The sequence below is a fragment of the Eretmochelys imbricata genome, chromosome 3, assembly GCF_965152235.1.
Source record: "Eretmochelys imbricata isolate rEreImb1 chromosome 3, rEreImb1.hap1, whole genome shotgun sequence".
NCBI lineage: Eukaryota > Metazoa > Chordata > Testudines > Cheloniidae > Eretmochelys > Eretmochelys imbricata.
The window spans coordinates 159,344,636-159,366,213 of record NC_135574.1 but is presented as its reverse complement, the minus strand read 5'-3'; the positions used below and the strand labels follow the sequence as shown (position 1 = coordinate 159,366,213).

The window sequence follows — 21,578 nt, the reverse complement described above, 5'->3', positions numbered from 1 at the left end:
CTGTGCAATGACTACTTCTTAAATATTAGTGATGGGGAAGGAATGAAGAAGAGGAGCAATGAGTACTGCACAATTCAGCCTCTTTTCCCCTTTTGCGATATGTTGGGTTTCTCTTATGCATTTCTCTCTCAGGCGTCTTGTGTCCCTGTGAAAGCACAAAGGATGTTTTTACATCTCTCAATTTTTCCACATTGACTGATTAGAGGTAAAGCAAATGTCATCTCATGGCAAGAATTGCATGGAAAAAACATGCCAAGCCCACAAGCACTCCTTTTACACCAGCAGGAGTAACTAAGACCAGAAATCAAACTGTTGCTCCCTACATAGATTCATAGCTATTTAGGTCAGAAGGGACCATTATGATCATCTAGTCTGACCTCCTGCACAACGCAGGCCACAGAATTTCACCCACCACTCCTGCGAAAAACTTCTCACCTATGTCTGCGCTATTGAAGTTTTCAAATCGTGGTTTAAAGACTTCAAGGAGCAGAGAATCCTCCAGCAAGTGACCCGTGCCCCATGCTACAGAGGAAGGCGAAAAACCTCCAGGGCCTCTTCCAATCCCTTCCCGACCCCAAATATGGCGATCAGCTAAACCCTGAGCATATGGGCAAGATTCATCAGCTAGATACCCAGGAAACAATTCTCTGTAGTAACTCAGATCCCACCCCGTTTAACATCCCATCACAGGCCATTGGGCCTATTTACCATGAATATTTAAAGATCAATTAATTACCAAAATCATGTTATCCCATCATACCATCTCCTCCATAAACTTATCAAGTTTAATCTTAAAGCCAGATAGATCTTTTGCCCTCACTGCTTCCCTTGGAAGGCTATTCCAAAACTTCACTCCTCTGATGGTTAGAAAGCTTCGTCTAATTTCAAGTCTAAACTTCCCAATGACCAGTTTATATCCATTTGTTCTTGTGTCCACATTTAGTACTGAGCTTAAATAATTCCTATCCAGTATTTATCCCTCTGATATATTTAGAGAGAGCAATCATCTCTCTCCTCAACCTTCTTTTAGTTAGGCTAAACAAGCCAAGCTCCTTGAGTCTCCTTTCATAAGACAAGTTTTCCATTCCTCGGATCATCCTAGTAGCCCTTCTCTGTACCTGTTCCAATTTGAATTCATCCTTAAACATGGGAGACCAGAACTGCATACAGTATTCCAGGTGAGGTCTCACCAGTGCCTTGTATAACGGTACTAAAACCTCCTTATCTCTACTGGAAATACCTCGCCTGATGCATCCCAAGACCGCATTAGCTTTTTTCTCACGGCCATATCACATTGGTGGCTTATAGTCATCCTATGATCAGCAATTTGCCACCAAAGATCAGCCCGTTTCCCCTCCACCCCACCAATGACTGAACATTTATAGTAAAGCCAGTGTTACAGGTTTTATTCCCCAAATGCGTGATAAAGGATCTTGGATTGCTTCGTTATTGAGTTTAACATCTTCAGGATTCCCACCAATCTGCTAGGGTACACAGATGCTGAATTGGTCTCCTTCTCTGTAATGGCAGGAAAATCGCTAACCAACAGAGTCATTTTAATCTAGTTGTAATACTGTTTGGGGTGCTAATGTAAAGACAGAGAGAGTAGAAGAAGATGAAAGTTTAAAAAAAAAAAAGAGCAGCTTTTGTGGAAGGAATTTAATAGAAACTGAGAATTAGATAAATTACCAGCAGAAGCTTTAGCTTGAGAAACACCTGCAGCTCTCATATTCGGCAGAGTTTGTGTTTTCAGTGGACCATCAGGTGCCTGCAAAGTTGGGATCCCCTCTGGAAATGCAGGTTTCACTAGAAGTTCAGGCCTGGACGCAACACGTGGCATGGTGGAGGATTGGATATAAGGACCTACCGCTGCCACGCGACTTGGGGCAGATACCACTTGCTGGGGTAGATTCCCATCTGAAGAAATCTAAATAAAGAATGCAAGTAAAAAATAATTGAATATGGCAGTACACACCACAGGAGTCAGGAAAGAGGCATAAAAAAAGCAGTAGCATTCTCTTATTAAAAGTAAGGTTTCTTTACAGTCCAAGTAAATATACCAGGGCTATCTAACAGCAGCATAAAAAAAGCTCTTGCCTATGAACACGAAGTAGGTTAACACCACAGCAGCATGAAAAGCACTTTAATAATACAAGACTATCACCACCAAGGGTGAGAGAAGAACAGCCTTCCCCACAAGCAGGGTCTTGACTTAATGTTGTTTGGGCAGCAAACTAAACAGGATTATCATCAACTATCCAGCCCTTACCGGTACATTCTCCTTCTGTTGCAGTGCTGCCTTCTTCTTCCACAGTCGATCTCTCAGCTCATTAACACGCTTATCCATAACTGCCACCTCTGAGTTGCGCTTGTTTAAACACTCCCTCTGTTGCTGCAGCTTGGCATTCTGCTCCTGGTTCAGTTTGTTCCTCAACTAAATATATTCAAAAGGGGGGAAACAAACCAAGAACAAAAAACAGATCAGCATTCAGGATGAAGACCAGGAGGCACTTGAGGAAATAAACAGAATTCTAAAAGGTAAAGTCATACACACAAATTGAGGTTACTTTTTTCTTTTCCCCCCCCCCCCCCATAACAATCTGTTGATTAGTCAGTCAATTTTGCTTTAACAATATATACAACCTGTTCAATACAGTATATTCCACCTGTTATCTTGAATAGGATAGATATGCTGCTCTCACAATACTGAAGACTATGTACATCTCATGCAGCTCTATGGCTTTGGAGGAATAGAAATGTGCTGTATTTTTAAGACAAGTAGCGGACCTACCAACTTTTAGCCATTATTGAAAGTTCTCATTTACAAAGCAGATTTGCCATCACCTGCAGCTCCTTGTACAGTCGGTCAAGCTCAGCTACAGCAGACTGGTTGTCATGGTAACCATCAATCCGGCCATTCTTCAGCATCTCCAGTTGTCTGGTAAGTTCCTCTACCTTTGACACAGCCAGTACCAGCTCTCGCTGCTTTTGCTGGAACAAACTGTTCATCTGTTCAATTTCCTCCACTAGAAAGGAAGAAAGCACAATAGCTGCAGCTGAGAAAGAACCAAATGTGGGTTGCATCCAAGGCAGCAGTTAAGGGAACAGAGAACACCCTGCAGTTCTTCAGCACAGTGCTGGAGCCAGGTCTACAACAGGCAATTACAAATCAATTGGACACAAATATCCTTTATAGGTGCTTCTTAGACTAAAGTTAATTTGTTTTCTGGGTCTTTGCAAAATATATAGTAAGGAAAGTTAGTTCCAGTAAATCCCAAATTTAACATTAATTCTGTGCATCAAATGCATTGGTGAGAAACAACCAAAATAAATATTGCTTTGATCATTTGAATGCAAAACTTATCAGGCTGAGTTACCAGGAGGAAGCTAACTCCAGCATCATGCAAGAACTGCTCAAGGAAATTAACCCCGTAACACTCAGGTAGGTGCTTTTACAATATGCAGAGTCTTATCGTTAGATAGTATGAATGACTGAGTATATATCCAAGTTATTAAATATGTCATCAAATCTCTTGGGATCTCTGAATGGACTTACAAGCTTATCACAAATAGCATCCTATCGAGACACTCCAAATCAGGAATTTTTACTGTCTGAACCCATTGTGTTAAACTTTAATTAATATTGTATGTCTTATAAGTAGTTAATGAGACATGACAACTAAAAGGACTGCCAAGTATCAGAGGGGTAGCAGTGTTAGTCTGTATCCACAAAAACAACGAGTAGTCCGGTGGCATCTGAAAGACTAAGATTTATTTGGGCATAAGCTTTCGTGGGGGGGGGGGGGAAAAACCTCAGTTCTTCAGATGCATGGAGTGAAAATTACAGAAGCAGGCATAAACATACTGTCACCTATAACATATATTCTCCCAACAGTTTCCCAACTTTGCTTATTTTGTTGACCCATTACTACCTTCCACTCATTATCTGATGTCTGCTCATTGCATTATCTTTGAGTTATACTGTAAGCTGCTCAAGCCTGGGGCCTTGCTTTAATTTATATCTGTAAAGCACCATGTGTGTTTTGGACATGAATAAGACTATTTTTCTTTCAACTTTGCTGTAAAAAAGCCTCTTTGCACAATACTATTATATAGAAGGGGAAAGAAAATATTTGAACTCATATGAAATTTGAGGCAAGCATGTGACACTATGATCAACTGGCCAAGATGCGACACCCCAAAAAACTATTTGGTGGCAAGTAGTATTGCAAAAAAATAAACTAGAGTCTAAGAAGCCAGCTCCTGCTCAAAAGGCAGTAGGGATAGTATGCCATGCAGCATGCAGAGCTTTTGTCAGGGATGATTAAAGGAGGAGGATGTAACAGTCTAAATATTTAAAGGTTGCTAATATCAAGGATGGAAAAAAAATATTTAAAATGTGATTCAAAGGAAGTTTAACTAGGATGAAGTTAAAAACACTATACTAGGCTGAAGAATAGAGTTTCCCTAGGGATGTGGTGGAAACATTGTTTGGACATTTAAAATGAAATTGGACAAAAAGATAGAAAAATGTACTTTAAGCATCAACCCACCATTTGCAGGGAGATCAAAGGGATCACCTAACAGATATTTTAATAATATTTTTCAGATTTTTAAAAACATTCAGTTGATTGACTCTGCACAGGAACATTTTAACTGAAAAGCTTTAAATTTTAAAATGGAAGTTCCACTGTCCAAGAATGTTTTAGGAGCTATTTCAGACAACAACTCTCTCCCACCACCCCCAATATGTCCTCTCTAGAGCGGCTCACCGAGTTTTCCATTGCTGAGTCTTTTCTGCTCCACATGGCCTTTGAGTGCTCTCACTTTCTTCAACTTGGCTTCCTGATTCTCAGCAATTTCCTTTAGTCGCTTAAGTTTTTCCTTTTCAGCAGCTTGCTGTTGCTGTCGCTGATCCTGCTGTTTCAGGAATTTCAAACGCTGCTCCTGCAGGTAGAGACAGGAAGCAATTTAGCAATTAATTTTTGAATAGGTTATATGCTTGATCAAGGTAATGTACTGATGGATATAATCTCAGATGTAGTAGTCTTAAGAGACAAAGTAGCATGTCACGTATTGCATATTAAGGTTCTATCCCATAATCAGATGTCAGACGTCTCAGATCAGGAAAGTAATGATCACAGCTACTACAACAAAGGTGACTGGCTTTGCTTACAGAAGTGGGTTGTGAAGTCTTTCCAAGAGAGAAGCACACAGCATAGAATCCATGTGCTGAACTGGCCACATCAATTCTCCAATGACAGCCTTGGCAGGAAAGGTGCATTTGTCTCTCCAAGAGCTCTAAACCAGAGTACCATTGATGCTGCACTAGAAAAGCATCTCCATATCTTAAAATGTATGACTCTATGAACAATTGGATTAAAGGCAGAGGGACCATTATATCATCTAGTCTGATCTCCTGTATGTGACAGGCTAAGAGATTTTACCCAGTTACCCTATATTGAGCCCAATAGCTTGTGTTTGACTAAGTCCTTCCAGAAAGGCACGCAGTCTTGATTTAAAGACTTCAGGACACGGAGATGCCACTGCTTCCCTTGGTAGTTTGTTCCAGCAGTTAATGGAGAATATATAGTTATCAGGGGTTATTCAAGCACCCCATCAAAATATCATGGCCCAGATTTTCAAAGATGACCAGTGTTTTGGGGTGGGTGCTCAGCACTTTTTGGAAACAAACAAACAAACCTCACACACACACCCAGGCCCCTTTAAGGCATCTCAAATTGGGCAGAATTTGAGGCACCCAAAATCACTAGTCATGTTTGAAAATATTGGTCTTTAATGATCTTGAAGAAAAAAGGGCCACGTGGGTCACTTTCATAGTTAACCCAAGTAGCACCTGCAGTATCCTATGTTGCATCAGTTTGGTGTTTTCCCCCACGTGCTCGGGAATACCAACTAGTAAACATCACAGCCTCACTCTAGAATAGTGGTTTTCAACCTTTTTTCATTTGTGGACCCCTTAAAAAGGGGCAAATGGCAGTATGGACCCCTTTGGAAATCTCAGGCAGTCTGTGGACCCCATGTTGAAAATCACTGCTCTAGAAAGCATAAATTGGTTTATTTTCTTGAGAGATGATCTGATAGGATTCAGCTGGAAGGTGGCCTTGAGAACAAATGAAAGGAGTAACTCAGCAGGAATGGTGAAAAGACTGGGTGTGTGAACAACTTGGACTTCCTAATAATCCTCCAGGAAAGAAAGAGGCATCCCAGTTGAAACAAATTCTTCTGTAGGACATCCAATAGACAACTTATTTGCAAGGTGCAGGCCACATAGAAAACCTGCCTGATGGATGGTCATCCAGATTATTTATGCAGATGCTGGAAGACAACCACAGGGCAGATTGAGAAACTGTGTACATCCAGTTTTTCCTGTTTGATTTCCTTTGCAATAAGAATTTACTATTTTTGTTCTTGCAGATGTCATCCTGACTTAGATTTATTGCTATTTCTAACACTATCGGCTATTCCCCTTTATTTTTTGGCTGGTTATTCATAGTTGTTAAGTGTTTATATAACCAGGTGAGTTTAGCCTAACAGCGATTCATTCTTGATAACACATGACATTCTTATCACTAATCTGGCGGGATTAGGGACACAAAGCTTTGCCCCTGACTAATTTACCCAAGCAAAGTAGGTGTTTGTTGGCAGTGTTAACTTCAAGAGTAAAATCCCAGTCACTTGTTAGAGTTAGATTCAGTTTGGAGCTGACCATGACATATGTTAATATGACAGTGCTTCCAGTCACTATATCTCTGATGTGTGCTTACACGTGATATTCCACACCACCTTGTACTGCCAAATGCAAACAAATTCAGACTAAGTCTCAGTGGATATTTTTTAAATGTGCAAGATTTGGTATTAAAAGCTATTATACCACTTTGGATTTGCTCTAGCTGAGTTATGAAACTGGCTTCCAGCACCCAACTGAGTAAGACTTACTGAAATTCCAGTAACCTTACAATTGGTATGGAGAATCAAGAGTTTCAGTACCCATATTTAAACTTTTCATGCATTAACCCGTAGAATTCTACAGACCAGTCTGCTGATTCAGATAATAAAATGAGGGATGTAAGCCAAGGAAACTCTGCCCTCCCACATTCCCTGCCTATTGTCATAGTCCACTCTTTATTCCCTCTCCCAGAAGCATCCCACTCTTCACCCTCCTAACCTCCCAGTCTAGCCCTATAGGCACAAAGCTGCTCTCTGGTCCATGCTGGTCCTACTCCAATCACAGCTATGGCAGACAAAGACAGGCCAGTGGTGACCTGAGAGCAAAGGGAGGCAGGGTTACTAGCAGAGAAAGAATGTTGGGATGAGACAATCGGCTCAGGAGTGCCAATACAGCCCTTCTTCTCCAGTACAGCACTCTCCAAAGCACAGGAAACTGGAGAAACCTGATAACAGGAAACACGTCAGGATAGGCCAGCATGTGATGGGTTCACAGACAATGCTCATCAACTGATGGGGACATTCTCAAGAGCAGTATGTCTGAATGATCCCTGAATCAAATACAATGTTTGCACCCTGATTTTGCACACGAGTGTTCAGAATGATTTTTGTTGATTCACTAGTTCCCGTTGTTCCATCACTAGTTTTGTTGAACAGGAATTGAGGACTTAGTCTGTAAAGACGTTTCTAGTTCCTTTTTATCACTACAGCCAGCCCATCTTTTCCAGATGGCTGCCCTAGGAAGCCAGACATGTTGAACTCTATAATGAAAAAGCAAGATAGTTACAGGAGAGTATTACACCGAGAGACAAAAGCATGGTTCACTGATGAAATCCAGTGAATAGCTGGTGACTATACAGAGCAAAATGGGGTTGGCAGAGCCACTACAATGAATTACAACATTGGTGTTATGCTCTATCATCTGAGCAAGCTGTGCGATTGATTTAATCAGCATTTTATTTTAAAACTGTTGGCTATTTACAATGTTGGAGATAAACCCCTGACCAGAAAATACTGGTAGGAACGGAACACTTATTGAGATTATTGTCCAAATGTACAAAAGGGAGCTGGAGTACTGAGAGTACTCAGAAAAAGGGGCGGGGGTGGGTGGGTGGGTGTGTGGAAGGGGAGGAAAAAGGACTCTGCTGATCTTTTGTTCCTGGACTGTAAACAAACATATTTCAAGTGTACCTTGTTAGCCAACATCTGTTGTTGAGCCTCAATTTGTTGCTGTTGGCGTGATGCCATTTCCTGCAGTTCAGCCAGAGTCATATCCATTCTGGGAACACTGATCTGCAGATGAAAATCCAAAATATGTCAAATCTAATGTTTTCAGACTTTGAAAATGTGTGTTCTGCTAAGTTATTAAAGAATAAAGGCTTTTAAAAAGAATATATTGAGTCAAATTTATCTACCAGTGTCATGCATTTACAATTCATCCCAGAGGATCCCTTTTAAAAAAGTTTTTTGTTGGTTTGTTTTTTTTAAATAAAAAGACTGATGCCACTGTGGATCTATTACGAAATACCTAGCCTGTTTGGTCATCTTTCAAGAGAGCATATAAAGCAGCAGTTCTCAACCAGTGGCCCGTGGGCTGCTTGCAGACCAATCAGCACACAGCTGCAGCCCATGTGACATCCTCAGGGTCATACGGGTAGTACATATATTGTGTTTTTATGTGGGCCTCATCCACACAAAAATACAAAGAGCTGCATATGTGGCCCGTAATGGTAAAGAAGTTGAGAACCACTGGTATAATGGCACTGTACAAGCTTGTAAGGTACTGAGCACTCTAGCCCCAACCCAGCAAAGCACTGGGTGAATAGCCCATTGAAATCAAAATAACACAATGTATATGTATTAAAAATATTTTATAAGAACCCATCTGGATTAAGATCAGCATGAACTAAGTGCTTTGATGGATTCACAGCACCTTGCAGGATGGATCCCTGAGCATAGAGAAGTCATCCTACAAAGCAGTCTAAGATCAATTTGTTTTCTGGAATCAGAGTTTAAGTCACAATTTGAAGTTGGCCCAATCACCACATTATGTAACTGGCACACGCTAAACCTGGATTTGGGAACTTGCAGTTAAGATGGCAGTGGTTTCAACTCCTAAGAAACTGATCTAGTTGAGCTCAACTAGAAGCACAGAACCAAGATGAACAACCTTTGGCAATATTTGGGAAAAATAAGCAATAAACTAACAAAGGATAAAGGAAATTTATCCTTTCCTTCTGCTTATTGGGTGTTTGTTAAGAGAACTATCATTCTGCAGATCTAATGCTGATGCAGGAATCTGATTGACAGTACTGAGACTGAAGTGCTCTGCTTGGCCACAGAACAGGTACACACTAGTGCAAGCTTCCTCAGACTGCCTTTGCCACTGTGTTTCAACCTAGTGGGGATGATATATAGGAACTGGGTAGTTCAGTCTATTCCTTTCCAGTTCTTAACATCTCTACAGAGACTGCCAACAAGGGTGTCAATTGTGATAGTGTTTTTGTGGAGTGGACTGACTGCATATTTCCAGAGCAGCCACCAAAGATCCAGCAAAATATCTGCCTTTGTCTGCCAGGTTTGGATTTGCACCAGTGACTCAGAATGAAAGGCTCTGCTTAACTGCATTAGAGAGACTTTAACTGAATGCTTACCCCATTCTCTAATCGTCGATCAGCAGCCACTTTTACACCATTTCTCTTTAAGCTCAGATCCTGTGGTCTCTGTCCACTCCCTAGATTAACACACACACCAGTCAAGGAGAATGTAACACTTGAAATATTTGTACTGCTCCCTTTACACACAACGTTCTTTGCAAAGGAGAGGGAGTGCATTTTCTTTCAGTCTAGATTTTGAGAGACTTTCTGGTTTTCTTCTTACCTTTATCAACACTAAAATAAACTTAACTGCAGACCATGGATGTTTTACTAAATGGGCTGTTACAAGGTTATTCCCACCATTGGTGATATGGAGAACACTACAACACAGGTCTTACTTCTCTTTTCATGGAAATTAAAAGAGTCAAATCCTAAATGAAAATTAAATCTAGCACTCGGCCAGGAAAATCTACTGCATGAACTCACTCTCCTTATCTCATAAGCAAAGGGGTTGACTGTTTCAACAGTAAAAGAGGACACTTCATTCTCACTACTGGACATCTGTACTTCACATGGGCAGACAGATGAGAATTCAAAAATGCAGCCCAGTCAGCCAAAACAGTAACAGAGGGAGTTTATTCTCTACTCTGGTGCAGGGATGATATGTATACCTGGTGGGTTTGTCTTGGCAAAAATTGAAAAAAGTCAAAAGGTCACATTATTGTGAATGCCAAATCATCTACATGCTATTAAAAAATAAAATAAAAAGAAGTTATTTAAGATCATTTGATAACCCAAGTCACTCTTCTGACCAGAGAGGCATTTATTTTTTAAACAAGAATTCAGGTAGAAGTCTCACTTTGTAGCACACTTACCAGGGTGATAAATGTGATAAACTTGGGGGAATACTGAAGTCCTGTAGGGACTTAGCTACTGCCAATCTATTTAACACTGAACGCTCTCACATACCATGGTGATGAATAGCTGTATAAAATCCACAGAGATAGAAAGTAGTTTGGCAAATATGGGTTTCTGTAGATCATACAAGAATTGGGGGGCTGGGGGCGGGGGAGGGGAAAAGAGGAGGAAACAAATTAAACCAGCCCAGTTCTGCCTGAAACTTAATAGAAGTCATATTTCGTGTACGTAGTGAGTCTAAAAGTTTTTTGGTAGTAGCATTTTCTTGCAGGCAAAACGAAGGTCAGACCAAACACTGCCCCCGAGGATCCCGGCTCTCTGTTAGAGAGACTGTAGTCATCAGACATGCAACAGTTAACCTAACCTTAAGAATGCCTGAAATTAGTTTTTTCTTTTAAGTCAGATTTGAGCAATTCAGATCACCACATACCTGTTTCCCGACTAGGGGGACGTTCATGGCGAAGGAAGAAACGAACCTCGTTTCTCTGGACATCAAAGTGCTGCAGAATATCCAACATCCGCTCATTATCAGCTACAGGGCGCTCTGAAAAAGCGGAATGCCAATACAGTAAGACCTCTTTCATATCCCACCAATGCTTTTCATGCCTCACACACACTCACCATAAACACTGGAGTGGGTGGGAGAAAGATCCCCAAAACTTTATTAACTGACACAATAACATGTAAACATAGGAGCTGTACAGAGTGTGTTCCTGAAAATGCATACACACCTCTAAAAACAAAGGAAGTAACCCACAAAAATCTGGTGCTATGAAAGAGGAGTGTGCAAATTGGCCTCCCAGGCAATGCTGCAACTCAAGTGGTTGCCAACAGATGGTCTATAGCTTTGGTCTATAGCAGGCTAGTGCTATATTTTGAAATCATTTGAGCTTTTTAACATTTCAAGGAACCAATTTTAAGTTGCTTTTCCTCCAATTCCATGGTACCTCAGATGATACTATTTCTCCATTCCTTTAAAATGGCAACCAAAGGACTGGCAGGAGGCCAATCATATGGAGATGCTTTTGCTACCAATACCATGGTGAATTAGGGTTAGTGGCCAAAAAAAGAAAGAAAGGATTCTTCTTCTCTTAATTATACCAATAGATGGTGACTCACTGCTTGACTGCAGCTTTAGGCACTCAAGCTCAGGCAAAGACTTTTGGGTTAAGTATTCAAGTAGTGTTTTTCAGGATAAAAACAACCCAGGTCAAAATTTGCAAGCTTGTATGCTTGAAACTATCTGCCTAAATCCATAGCTAAAACACCATTCAACCCTTAAGAGCTTATATCAATAAGAGAAAGTTTTTGAAACCCTTTAATATATTAAAATCTTCCTAATAACCTTTGAATTTTAAAGGCGCACACAACTCAAAATACATATATATTATTGGACTCTAATGAGGTCTCCTCTAAGCCCTGTCTGGGTGGAGAGGATCCTACAACAAAAGCAGTAAAGCGACAAGAGACAAAGGCTTTACTGTGGTGGCCAGTTCATCCATCTTTTCCTGATGTGCCCCAAGCTACTCATGCTCACGGGTAAAAGCTGTTGGGCCTAATCTTCAGACAGCGTACGTCAGCCAAGCTCCATTGACTTCAGTGTAGTTATGCTGATTTACATCAGCCACTGATCTGGCACAATACCTCTGAAAGCAGAATTTGTTGCCAATTTTATTTCCTGTTAGATCATATGCATTTTGGATGACGCCAGGCTTAATTTTTGATGATTCTGAAAAAGCCAAACACTTAACATCTCGGATTAGTGCCTCAGAGAGAAAAAGGAGGAGGAGACGGCGGCAATGGGAAGTCAGAGTTCATGGGGCAAGTATCCAAGAGGTTGCTAATTCTTCTACATTTTTAATCTACCTATTTAAGCTAAAATAAAGTTATGCATAAATTATTTTTTTCCACTCCTGCTCCCAGCTTCCACAACAATAAATCAGGCCTTTTTAATTTAAAAAAAAAAAAAAAAAAAAAAAAAAAGCTTCAAATCCATCATTCTTTGGCCGTTTGACTCCTACAGGATTTTTAGAGTGACCAATCTTTGCCCCAGTGGATTACCTTTGTGTATACTACTTCCATCTACCGATTCTCTCCCTCCCCAGCATATTTTTCTCTTGCAATTTGACCACTCTTTCATGACTTGGGGTTTAGAGGTGGAAAGTACTTAGATTGACTTAGGGGCCTTCTGTCTTTGCACATGAGCCAGGATTTATTTATTTTTAATTCTCCTAGATACTTACCCATTTATGTGGTTTTTATTATTTAAAGAATAAATAAGAATAGCAGCATTGTCTGAAGCCTCATCCACACTAGGTAAAATTGGCTTGTGTTTACAATGAGTTAGCAATGTAAAATCCTAGCGTAGACCCAACAAGCTGTAGTTTTACCTCAATTTACCCAGCTGAGGTGAACTTGAGTTTAGGATTCATCTTGATAGAGCTGGTCAAGGTAAGGCTACAACTTGCCTAGTCTATACTAGGCTTTTTACAACAATAATATATTAATAACTTGTTGTGTAAACAGTTTTTTTTTCCTGAGCATAGACAATGTCTGAGATACAACAGTAAATTCCACATATGTGGAACTTTCATTATTATTTATAAATGTATATATTATGGCAGCACCTAAAGGGCCCAATCAGGATCAAGGCCTCCTTGCCCTGGGTGCTGTACAAACCATAGGAAAAAGACAGTCCCTGACCTGAACAGCTTACACTCAGAAGGCAAGAGCAAATAGAGGGTGAATGATGTGATATAACATACAAGTAAACGTCATAATGATGGAGGCAATTTTTTGTTGCTATTGGATTTACAGTCTGCGTTTTTTAAATTCAAGGCAAAGATAAGGCTGAGAGGAAAACGATTTAAGTCAGGAAGTATTTCATCTTGAATAGAGAGTTTTTCTTTAAGAGGTAAATGTTAATTTTAGACTAAAGGAATTTATGCTGTTAAGCATGAATGCCCCCTTATAAAACTGAAAGGGGACACAGATACAATAGTATCTGAATACTTCTTTCTTCTTCTTCTTTCACAATATAAAAAGGGTTTCTTTAAATGAAAATTCCTCAGCTATGTTGAAGCCATCTAGGAGGGAAAATTACTGGAGTCATTGTCGGAAGAGATTAGATTTACAGTATAAGCAACTAGGTCACTGTTACAGAAAAAGCAGTCTCCCAGTGGTTACTTGTCTAGACAGCTAGAAAAGCTCTTCATCTGCTAAACCCCAATGTAAAAAAGTTACCTCTGTCAGATTCACATCTTCTTAAACAAGGAATATTTAAAAGACTGATGAGGCATATTCCTAGCGAACTGGGCAATACTTCAATCAGAACTGAGTAATCAAAAGTAAGAAGATGCCCTTTACAAGAGGATACTGTCAACACTTAACTGGTGAATTCAAGGAAGGTCAAAAACAGATTTTTCAAGTTCTAATAGAAATCAAAACACAAACTACCCAAGGACAGGACAAAGAGGATCATTCAGAAGTCTTCCGTTTTCACTTCTTCTTTCCTTGCATCAAAAAGCCACATAACGTACATACTCCTTCCTTTTAATTACTTTTCTTGGTAATTAAGGAAGTAGAAACAGTTTTCCTGGCCAAAACCAGTGATCAAGTAGCAGGGTATATGATGCCACACAGGGGATAACAATTTATTAAAAGCTTGGCCTCCTATTTCTCAAACCAAAAAGAGGATGAGAGCACTGTGGAGATAGCATGTATAGCTCCTGCAGAAAGAGCCCCTTATGTCAGTTTCCAGCAAATCTACTCGCCAACATTCACAGCAAATTTAATAGGCTCCAAGAACAGGAGCCAAAACCCCCTGAACCAGAGAAAAGTTTATTGTAACTTGTGGCCAGACAAAAAAGAGGAGGAGGAGGTAGTGATACCCAAAGAGTACCCCAGTAATTTAATTTGGAGAGCCCTCATTTTTCAAGATGCGCCTCATAACTTTTGTTTCTTCGTCAGCAGTGGAAGAGCCTGTCTCCATGTTTAAGTCACTTAACAGTTTTAATAACTGTATATTTATATAGCTGCCTGCCACTGAAAGCAATTTTTCTAAACTGTCTAGCTCAGGGGTGGACAAACTACAGCCCACGGGCCAGATCTGGCCCCTCGGGGCTTTGGACCCGGCCTGCAGGATTGCCAACCCTGTGGCACTGCACCACTCAGGGAAGCGGCCACACCACGTCCCTGCAGCCCCTAGGGATGGGGGGGCAGAGAGCTCCACACGCTGCTCTTGCCTGTGGGTCCCTCCCCCAAAGCTACCACTGGCCAGGAATGGTAACGCTCCAGATAAGCGGCGCCGGGCCAGAGCCTGAACCCCTCCTGCACCCAACTTCCTGCCCTGAGCCCCCAGCTGCATCCCACACCCCAACTCCCTGCCCGAGCCCCCTCCTGCACCCCCCAACCTGAGTCCCTTCCTGCACTGCACACCCCTCCTGCATTCTAACCCCCTTCCCTGATCCCTCTCATACACCCCACACCCCTCCTCTGCCCCAACACCTTGCCCTGAGCCCCTCCCTGCACACTGTACCCCCCTCCCACACCCTGCCCTCACACCCCAACCTCCTGCCCCAGCCCTGCAAGCCATTTCCCCACCCAGATCTGGCCCTTGGGCCAAAAAGTTTGCCCACCCCTGGTCTAGCTCCTAAATCTCTGCAAAATAAAGTGGACTCATTTTGCACAGCCTCATCTTAAAGGTGAGAAGAGTTGAACAGCAATTTTCTCACAGGATAAAATGGGATTCATTTGAAATAACTGCAATTGGCCACTACTGGTAGCACAGTAGTGGTTTTGGATCAAATATATCCCTTTCTAAATGTGTTTCTAATTCATACTGCACCAAAGCATCTTTTTCTGCCTTACACCATTTTCAGTCAGATTAATAGATTCCAAGGCCACAAGGGGCCATTGTGATCATCCTGTGTGAACTCAGGCCATAACACAGGCCATGGAATGTCTCAAATTCCTAGAACAGATCTTTTGGGGCGGGGGTGGGTGGGATTTCTTGATTTTAAAATGGTCAGTGATGGAGAATCCACCGTAACTAAATTGGTTAAAAATTTACACCTTGTTTAAATTATTTGTTAGGCAATGCAATTTGAAACATGGAGATAGCTTTTATATTTACGACCAGTAAATACTGGTTTTGTACAAAGGTAAGCAAATGCTTGTGTTGAAAAATGAATACAAAATTCCATTAGTAAACACAAATGTTCCCAGAAGAATATCGGATATTAGTTCAATTTTTCCCCCCAAAACCAAATTTTGCTTGTTTCTCCTTACAAAAGGGAATACTCCATAGATACCAGGTTTATTTTTATATGGCTTATAAAAACACAATTGTACAAACAGCATTTAGACATCACAAGGATAGGGTAACACATAAAACCACACACACAGGTAATTGCTTTATTTCTTGTTTCTGCATCTCTCTTCTGGGAAAGTGCATTGGTCTCTGTTACCTAGTCTTTAAAGGGTCTCTCTCCAGAGTACAACCAATACAGCTAATGACTGGATTTTACAAATAAAACTCCCTATGTTTTATGGCCCTGAGTCTGCAAAACACAGGGGAAAAGTCCCATTGAGCTCAAAAGGACAATTAAACGTGCATAAGTGTTTTCAGGATGAGAGCCTATATCAAGATCCTAACCAACATGCAGACTCCAAGGTTCTCTCTTTCTTAGCTAAGAGCACGTATACATAGTTCTCTTCCAGTGAGCTGCACAACACCACTTGGAAAATAAATGTAAGAATTCAAAGTAACAAAGCAAACCAAGAACTTGATTTCATTTGTTTTTCTTTCTGTACTTCGTGATGATTAAAATGAAGTTGTACAATCAGTGAATTATACAATAAAAAAATACTTTCTTAGAAGGTCACTTTTAAAATTGAATTTGTGTTTTCTTTTCTTTTTTTTTGGCCTATTTATGATGTATGAAGGCCTGGAAGCTTTTTTGGGTGTATGTGGTTGTTTGTTTGTTTGTTTTAAAACCATAATAATAAAAGAATGTGTTTTAAAGGTTAGAAATATGAGGAATACCAAGTCTGATCTTCCCTGTTTTTGCTGGAGAACCTCTTCAGGCTCTTGGAGCATGAGTATTGTTAATTCTCAGGACTTAAAAATTCAACTCCCACCTTTTCATTTAACAGTCATCATGTCTCCAAAATGTTCATGAGGCACTGGAATTACATAAACCCCCAAAACGCATTAAACTGTCTATTTAAAATCCCTTCTCCTCTCAGTTGCTCAGCCTTCAGTCTCCAGACCCGCAGGATGTCACATTCTCCAGTCACCAGACAGCCTTGCATATATAGCTTATATTTCCAGTGACGAGATGAATGGAAAGGAAGGCAAATGGTAAACACTTCAGGGCAGGGACTATGTTTACCACAACGCGGCCTTGGCCTCTAGGTGCTATGGTAATAAAAAAAAGGAAAAGCAAACAAACAAAGGATATCGAATGATCACAAAAGCTGCATCTCTCATACCTGAGCCAAACCACACTTCAGCCAGGTGGCAGTCACTCTCACCAGGCTCTTTACACAGCTCCACGACATCTCTGCAAGTGGTTTCAGGTGTAATTGGCACCTCTGTGAAGTGTTGTTCATTGTTACTGAGGTACACAGTAAGAAACATCTGGAAGAGAAAGATAATGGCACACAGTAGAATACACAAGGTAGGTTGCATGCCACACCCATGTCCTTATTATTAAGCTCATCACTCTCAGCCTAAAGCACTTGGCACCATTCATTAGTGATCATTGAACATACACAGTCCTAATCAAGATCACAAAAATTCACAGAAAAGAACTGAGCAAAATGAGATGCTAGGGAAGTCACTTCCAGTTTATGTAAACAGTTTAACTGGCTACATGTCTCAAACAATCTGTACTATATATTGCATGTGCATCCCTTTCTGAGATATTGGAGTTCTGAAAAAAAAAAAAAAAAAAAAACATGGAGATGCCTGTTCTTTCAGGCCAAGAGTTGAAAGAGCAGATGTGAAGTGTCAAAATTCTCTCTGCATCACTTTAAGGTACCTACACACTGCACAATGATTTGATGTAGAAGCAGAAACAGTCCTCTACAGTTCAGAAGTGTTCTTAACCAGAAACAACTTCTCATGAAGGAGAACAAAGGTAGTTAAAGTCTGGAGAAAGAACCACTGTCATTTCTTATCCAGTAGAAGCTAATATTTTGAATTTATGTAGCTAGCACTTGTCACTTGAGGATCTCCTACAGATAGCACAACTCAACTTATTATGCCCTTAAACATGCCCTGTATGAATTCAAGGTTCCCTGCAAATGCAGTCAAATGAAATGTGCTTCAAATTTCATCTGGCTTCCTCTCTTAGCAACTCACTGTTCTTTGATTAGGATTATTCAATACAAGAAAAGTTCAACAGCTACCTGCTCTTCTTTGCTGTTATTTCTCTACCCTCTGCAATAGGAAGCTCAGATTTTAAAAAAAAAAAAAAAAAAAAAAAAAAAAAAAAAAACTATAGCCTAATTTTCAGCGAAGATGACCTCAGTGGGAGCTGTGGATGATCAGCATCTCTGAAAACAAGGCAATCAGTTTGTTGGATACTACTATTCTAGAATTATAAATTTAAGAAGCTGACTAAAAAATTAAATAGGTTTATTTCATTCCTGGAGTTCCTCTGAATTTTTATTTCAGCACTAGCTGAAAGACATAACTTCCAAAATCATAAATCTGTCAAATGTCTTCTCAACAGCAATTACTCTGCTAAACCAATTGAACATTTTAACTGTAGGTCTCCTAGCAAAATATGTTCCAAGTCAACAAAAAGACTGGATCTTGGAAACCAGCCATGTTTATTCTCACTCCCTACCCCCAAAGCTATGTTAAAGTCATATGGGGTAAAAGTGGACAGGTGAAGATTCTTTATGAACCATAGTTTAAAGATTCAAAATATGCTGGGCCTGAACGATGACTCAAGCAAGGTACAATGGAAATGTTCGTTTCCCTCTAACTTTAAAAAGGGAGCCATTACAGCATGTACTTATTCAGTTGTTTTCTGTAGATACAGTAGGTCAAACTCATGCCTGGCGTCACTGTACTCACTAGAGACAAATTTGGCCCACCATATTGAGGACTTAAAATCTTTTGAGGAAAGGATGAACATAGTTTAAGGTGTGCATTTGTCTGAGAAAAATCTTGTTTACTTTGTCAAGGATCTTTCAAATGCCTGGGTTCCTTCCCCTCAAAACAAGTTGCAGCAGCCATCTTATTTACATGTAAAACTGTCAAATTAAAGATATTCTACTACTTTAAGGGATTTCAGAACTACAATATACAACATTTCTTGTTACACAGTCACCTGGAGTGGGTATGTTGAATTGCCAGCTCCTAGGCTGTATCTGCACTGGAGTACTAAACCACTGGTAACTAAACTGATGGGACTGCACCCAAGTATTGACAGCCCAGTAGGTCTACAGTTCCTGGTACTGCTCCCTGAAGCAGTGGCATCTGAGAAATTTCAGAAGGCCTTCCGCAAGCAGTAAGAGAGTTAAAAGGAACTGAGGAAAAAGAGCTCGCAACTCCCAGAATTCCTAAGGGAACTCCCATAAATCCCCTGGCACCATTTCTTAGTCACTGCATCACAGTGACAGCAAGGGAAAAGATAAATGGGATGAGGAACAGAATGGGAGTGAAGAGACAAGAAAGATAAAAGGGAGTGGGGAGACTGTGAAATGCACAGGTGGTGATAACGAATGTGTGGTACTGAAAGAATGAGGAGGGGGGGGAAAAAAAGGAAGGAAAATGGGGGCGAGAGATTCCACTCTTCAGTTTTAAGAAGAAATTCAGGAAGTCATTTATTTCCCACACACAGAAAGAGAGAAGGAAGTTGTAAGCCATGAAGCCCCTTCTCCTTCCCTCTCCCACCCTTGGCCGGAAGCAGCTAGTAAGTTCGTGCTATGTGCCAGCAGTGTATGCAGCCACACAGCCTAGGACTCTTCGTTTAAACGCTGAGCACTACTGGGGGCATGTTTCCATGTAGACTAGAGGTGTGTTACAGGCATGCTACAGTGGTTAGCATTCCATATGTATCTAATGTGGAAAAGGCCATCATGACTTTGTGCAGTTTATGGGAAACTGCCAATGATGTGTCAATGGTAGTTTGGTTCTATTTAAAGCTTTCAAATTGAAGCTTTGAAGTTCAACTTTAAATTTACAACAATGCTCCACGACAAAACTCGAAAACACACATTTTATACACACTATTTTAAGGAGAGAGTTTGAAGGTGGGGAAGTGACATTCCACCAGGCAGAGCTACCATGTAATCACAGAGACAGAACCAGAAACCAGAAAAACAGTTTTGTTTTCCTTAAGCTCAGCCAGCTGTGCAGCTGCAGTGAAAACCTGGAGTTTTACAGGAATGTAGAATAGACCACCTTTTGTAGCATTAGCAATGACTGCCCCAACCACTTCACACTTAAAATGACTGCACACAAAACTATCTCCCAGGTCCTGTGTATCTGCAAAATGTGCTGCATCTAGGGACATTTGTTTTCAGTGATTCACTTTCAGCTGGGAATGTTTTTAATTAAAACGAGCATAATCATGGGTATTATATGGAACCTCAGACAGCCAACCTAATACAAGATTATTCACTCCTCAAATGAGGATAAATAAGTCCCACTGCTAATCTTGAGGTTTACATACACAGAGGCAACTGTTCAGAAAGGGTCACAAGTTGCCCATTTATACCCTGAAAATCCCAGATAAACTACTTTACCAGGGTGTTCAACCTCCCTTAGCGATGACTATGTCAGAATATTTGTATTCATTGACAAATTGAAAGTGTATTTCCAGAGTGACATCAAGTAATTAACTGAAGTGTTTGGATCAGCCCCCAGGATGTAGTAGCGGGCATGGCCTACCCAACTACCTGCTGCTCTGATGTGAGCCACCCCTTCCCTGCTATTCAGCAGCTCCCACACAGGCCATCTACTGCATTACTGAGGAGGGAAGAAAAAGCAGCACTGGCTGCACCATTGCCTGGTAGGCTGTATAAACTCCAGGAAGAGCCAAGTAAGAGCTTGCCTGGCTCTGCCTGAGCCTAAAGGGAGTATCTAGCAAAGATGGCTGCCTTCCCTATCACTGCAACCTACGACAACACAGAACAGGGGAAGGGAGAAGCTAAGAACCAGAAATCTTTTATAGCTCCCTGATTGACTGCTTTGGCATGGGTGGGTTATAGTAGCCTGGTGGCTGCTCTAACTTACACAAGCTGGCAAGGCTCCCCAAGAGACCACACACCAGCAGGGGATAGCTGACATGTAGCGTGCACCAGTCACTCTCCCAACCCAACTGTTGACATGCTGCTCCACATCCCAGCATGGCCCCTAGGCAGAGGCTGTGGGGAGAGAGGCATGGGAGTGGAGTAAATTGGCACCATACCACTGGGGAATCGCCAGCAAAGGAGATGTTGTGCAGAGCACCCAAACAATTGGCATAAATGGACCATAAGAGCCCAGAGAGACTGACCCAAAGTACTGGCCGTAGCCCTTGACCTTCTTGAAATATGTTTGGCCCCAAAACTCAAGAAATTGGACACCACCTCTCCAAATGGGCATGAGTTACTACGACAAAAGAAAAGTGACTTGTAACAGGTAAACCAAACCATTCAGTCTGAAGAAGTGGAGGAGAAGAGTCAGCATTTGAGTATCTATTACAGACAATACCCAATGAGGCTGAAAGCTCTGACAATTGCAAGTAGCTCTGTGCCAAGTTTAATCTTGTTTTACAGAAGTGTTAACCTACCAAAACTCCAACTGAAGTCAACGGGAGCTCCAGGTGCTGGGCCTCACTGAACATCAGGCTCTGAAATTCTCTGTTTTGCTAATATCCTCCATTGGGATAGAGATAGGTTACTTCTGGATGTGTCTTGCAGTTCAATTTCTAGTTTGGACACCTAAAGACCGTCTCCTCCCACATATATATCCATTTAAATATGGGGGAATGCATTCTGGTCACTAGTGGGGACAGGATCAACCATGCTCAACACGTGGTGGCAGTATTAAAAAGGACTGATCGTGGACACTTTTGCCTTGTCTACACC

At 41.0% G+C, this 21,578-nt stretch overlaps 1 protein-coding gene across 2 annotated transcripts in view; it reads right to left on the bottom strand.

Annotated features, from left to right (window-relative positions):
* The window catches only part of TP53BP2 (tumor protein p53 binding protein 2), a 65,657-nt gene that overhangs the window by 25,977 nt on the left and 18,102 nt on the right, over window positions 1-21,578 (bottom strand). For both annotated transcript variants that reach the window (XM_077813703.1, XM_077813704.1), the window contains exons 2-9: window positions 16,980-17,127; window positions 10,915-11,028; window positions 9,624-9,703; window positions 8,161-8,262; window positions 4,773-4,947; window positions 2,845-3,026; window positions 2,270-2,434; window positions 1,690-1,927 (exon numbers count right to left, since the gene is read on the bottom strand). In XM_077813703.1, coding sequence (XP_077669829.1) covers window positions 1,690-1,927; window positions 2,270-2,434; window positions 2,845-3,026; window positions 4,773-4,947; window positions 8,161-8,262; window positions 9,624-9,703; window positions 10,915-11,028; window positions 16,980-17,127 — 1,204 coding nt within the window. The remainder of the gene's footprint in view (window positions 1-1,689; window positions 1,928-2,269; window positions 2,435-2,844; window positions 3,027-4,772; window positions 4,948-8,160; window positions 8,263-9,623; window positions 9,704-10,914; window positions 11,029-16,979; window positions 17,128-21,578) is intronic.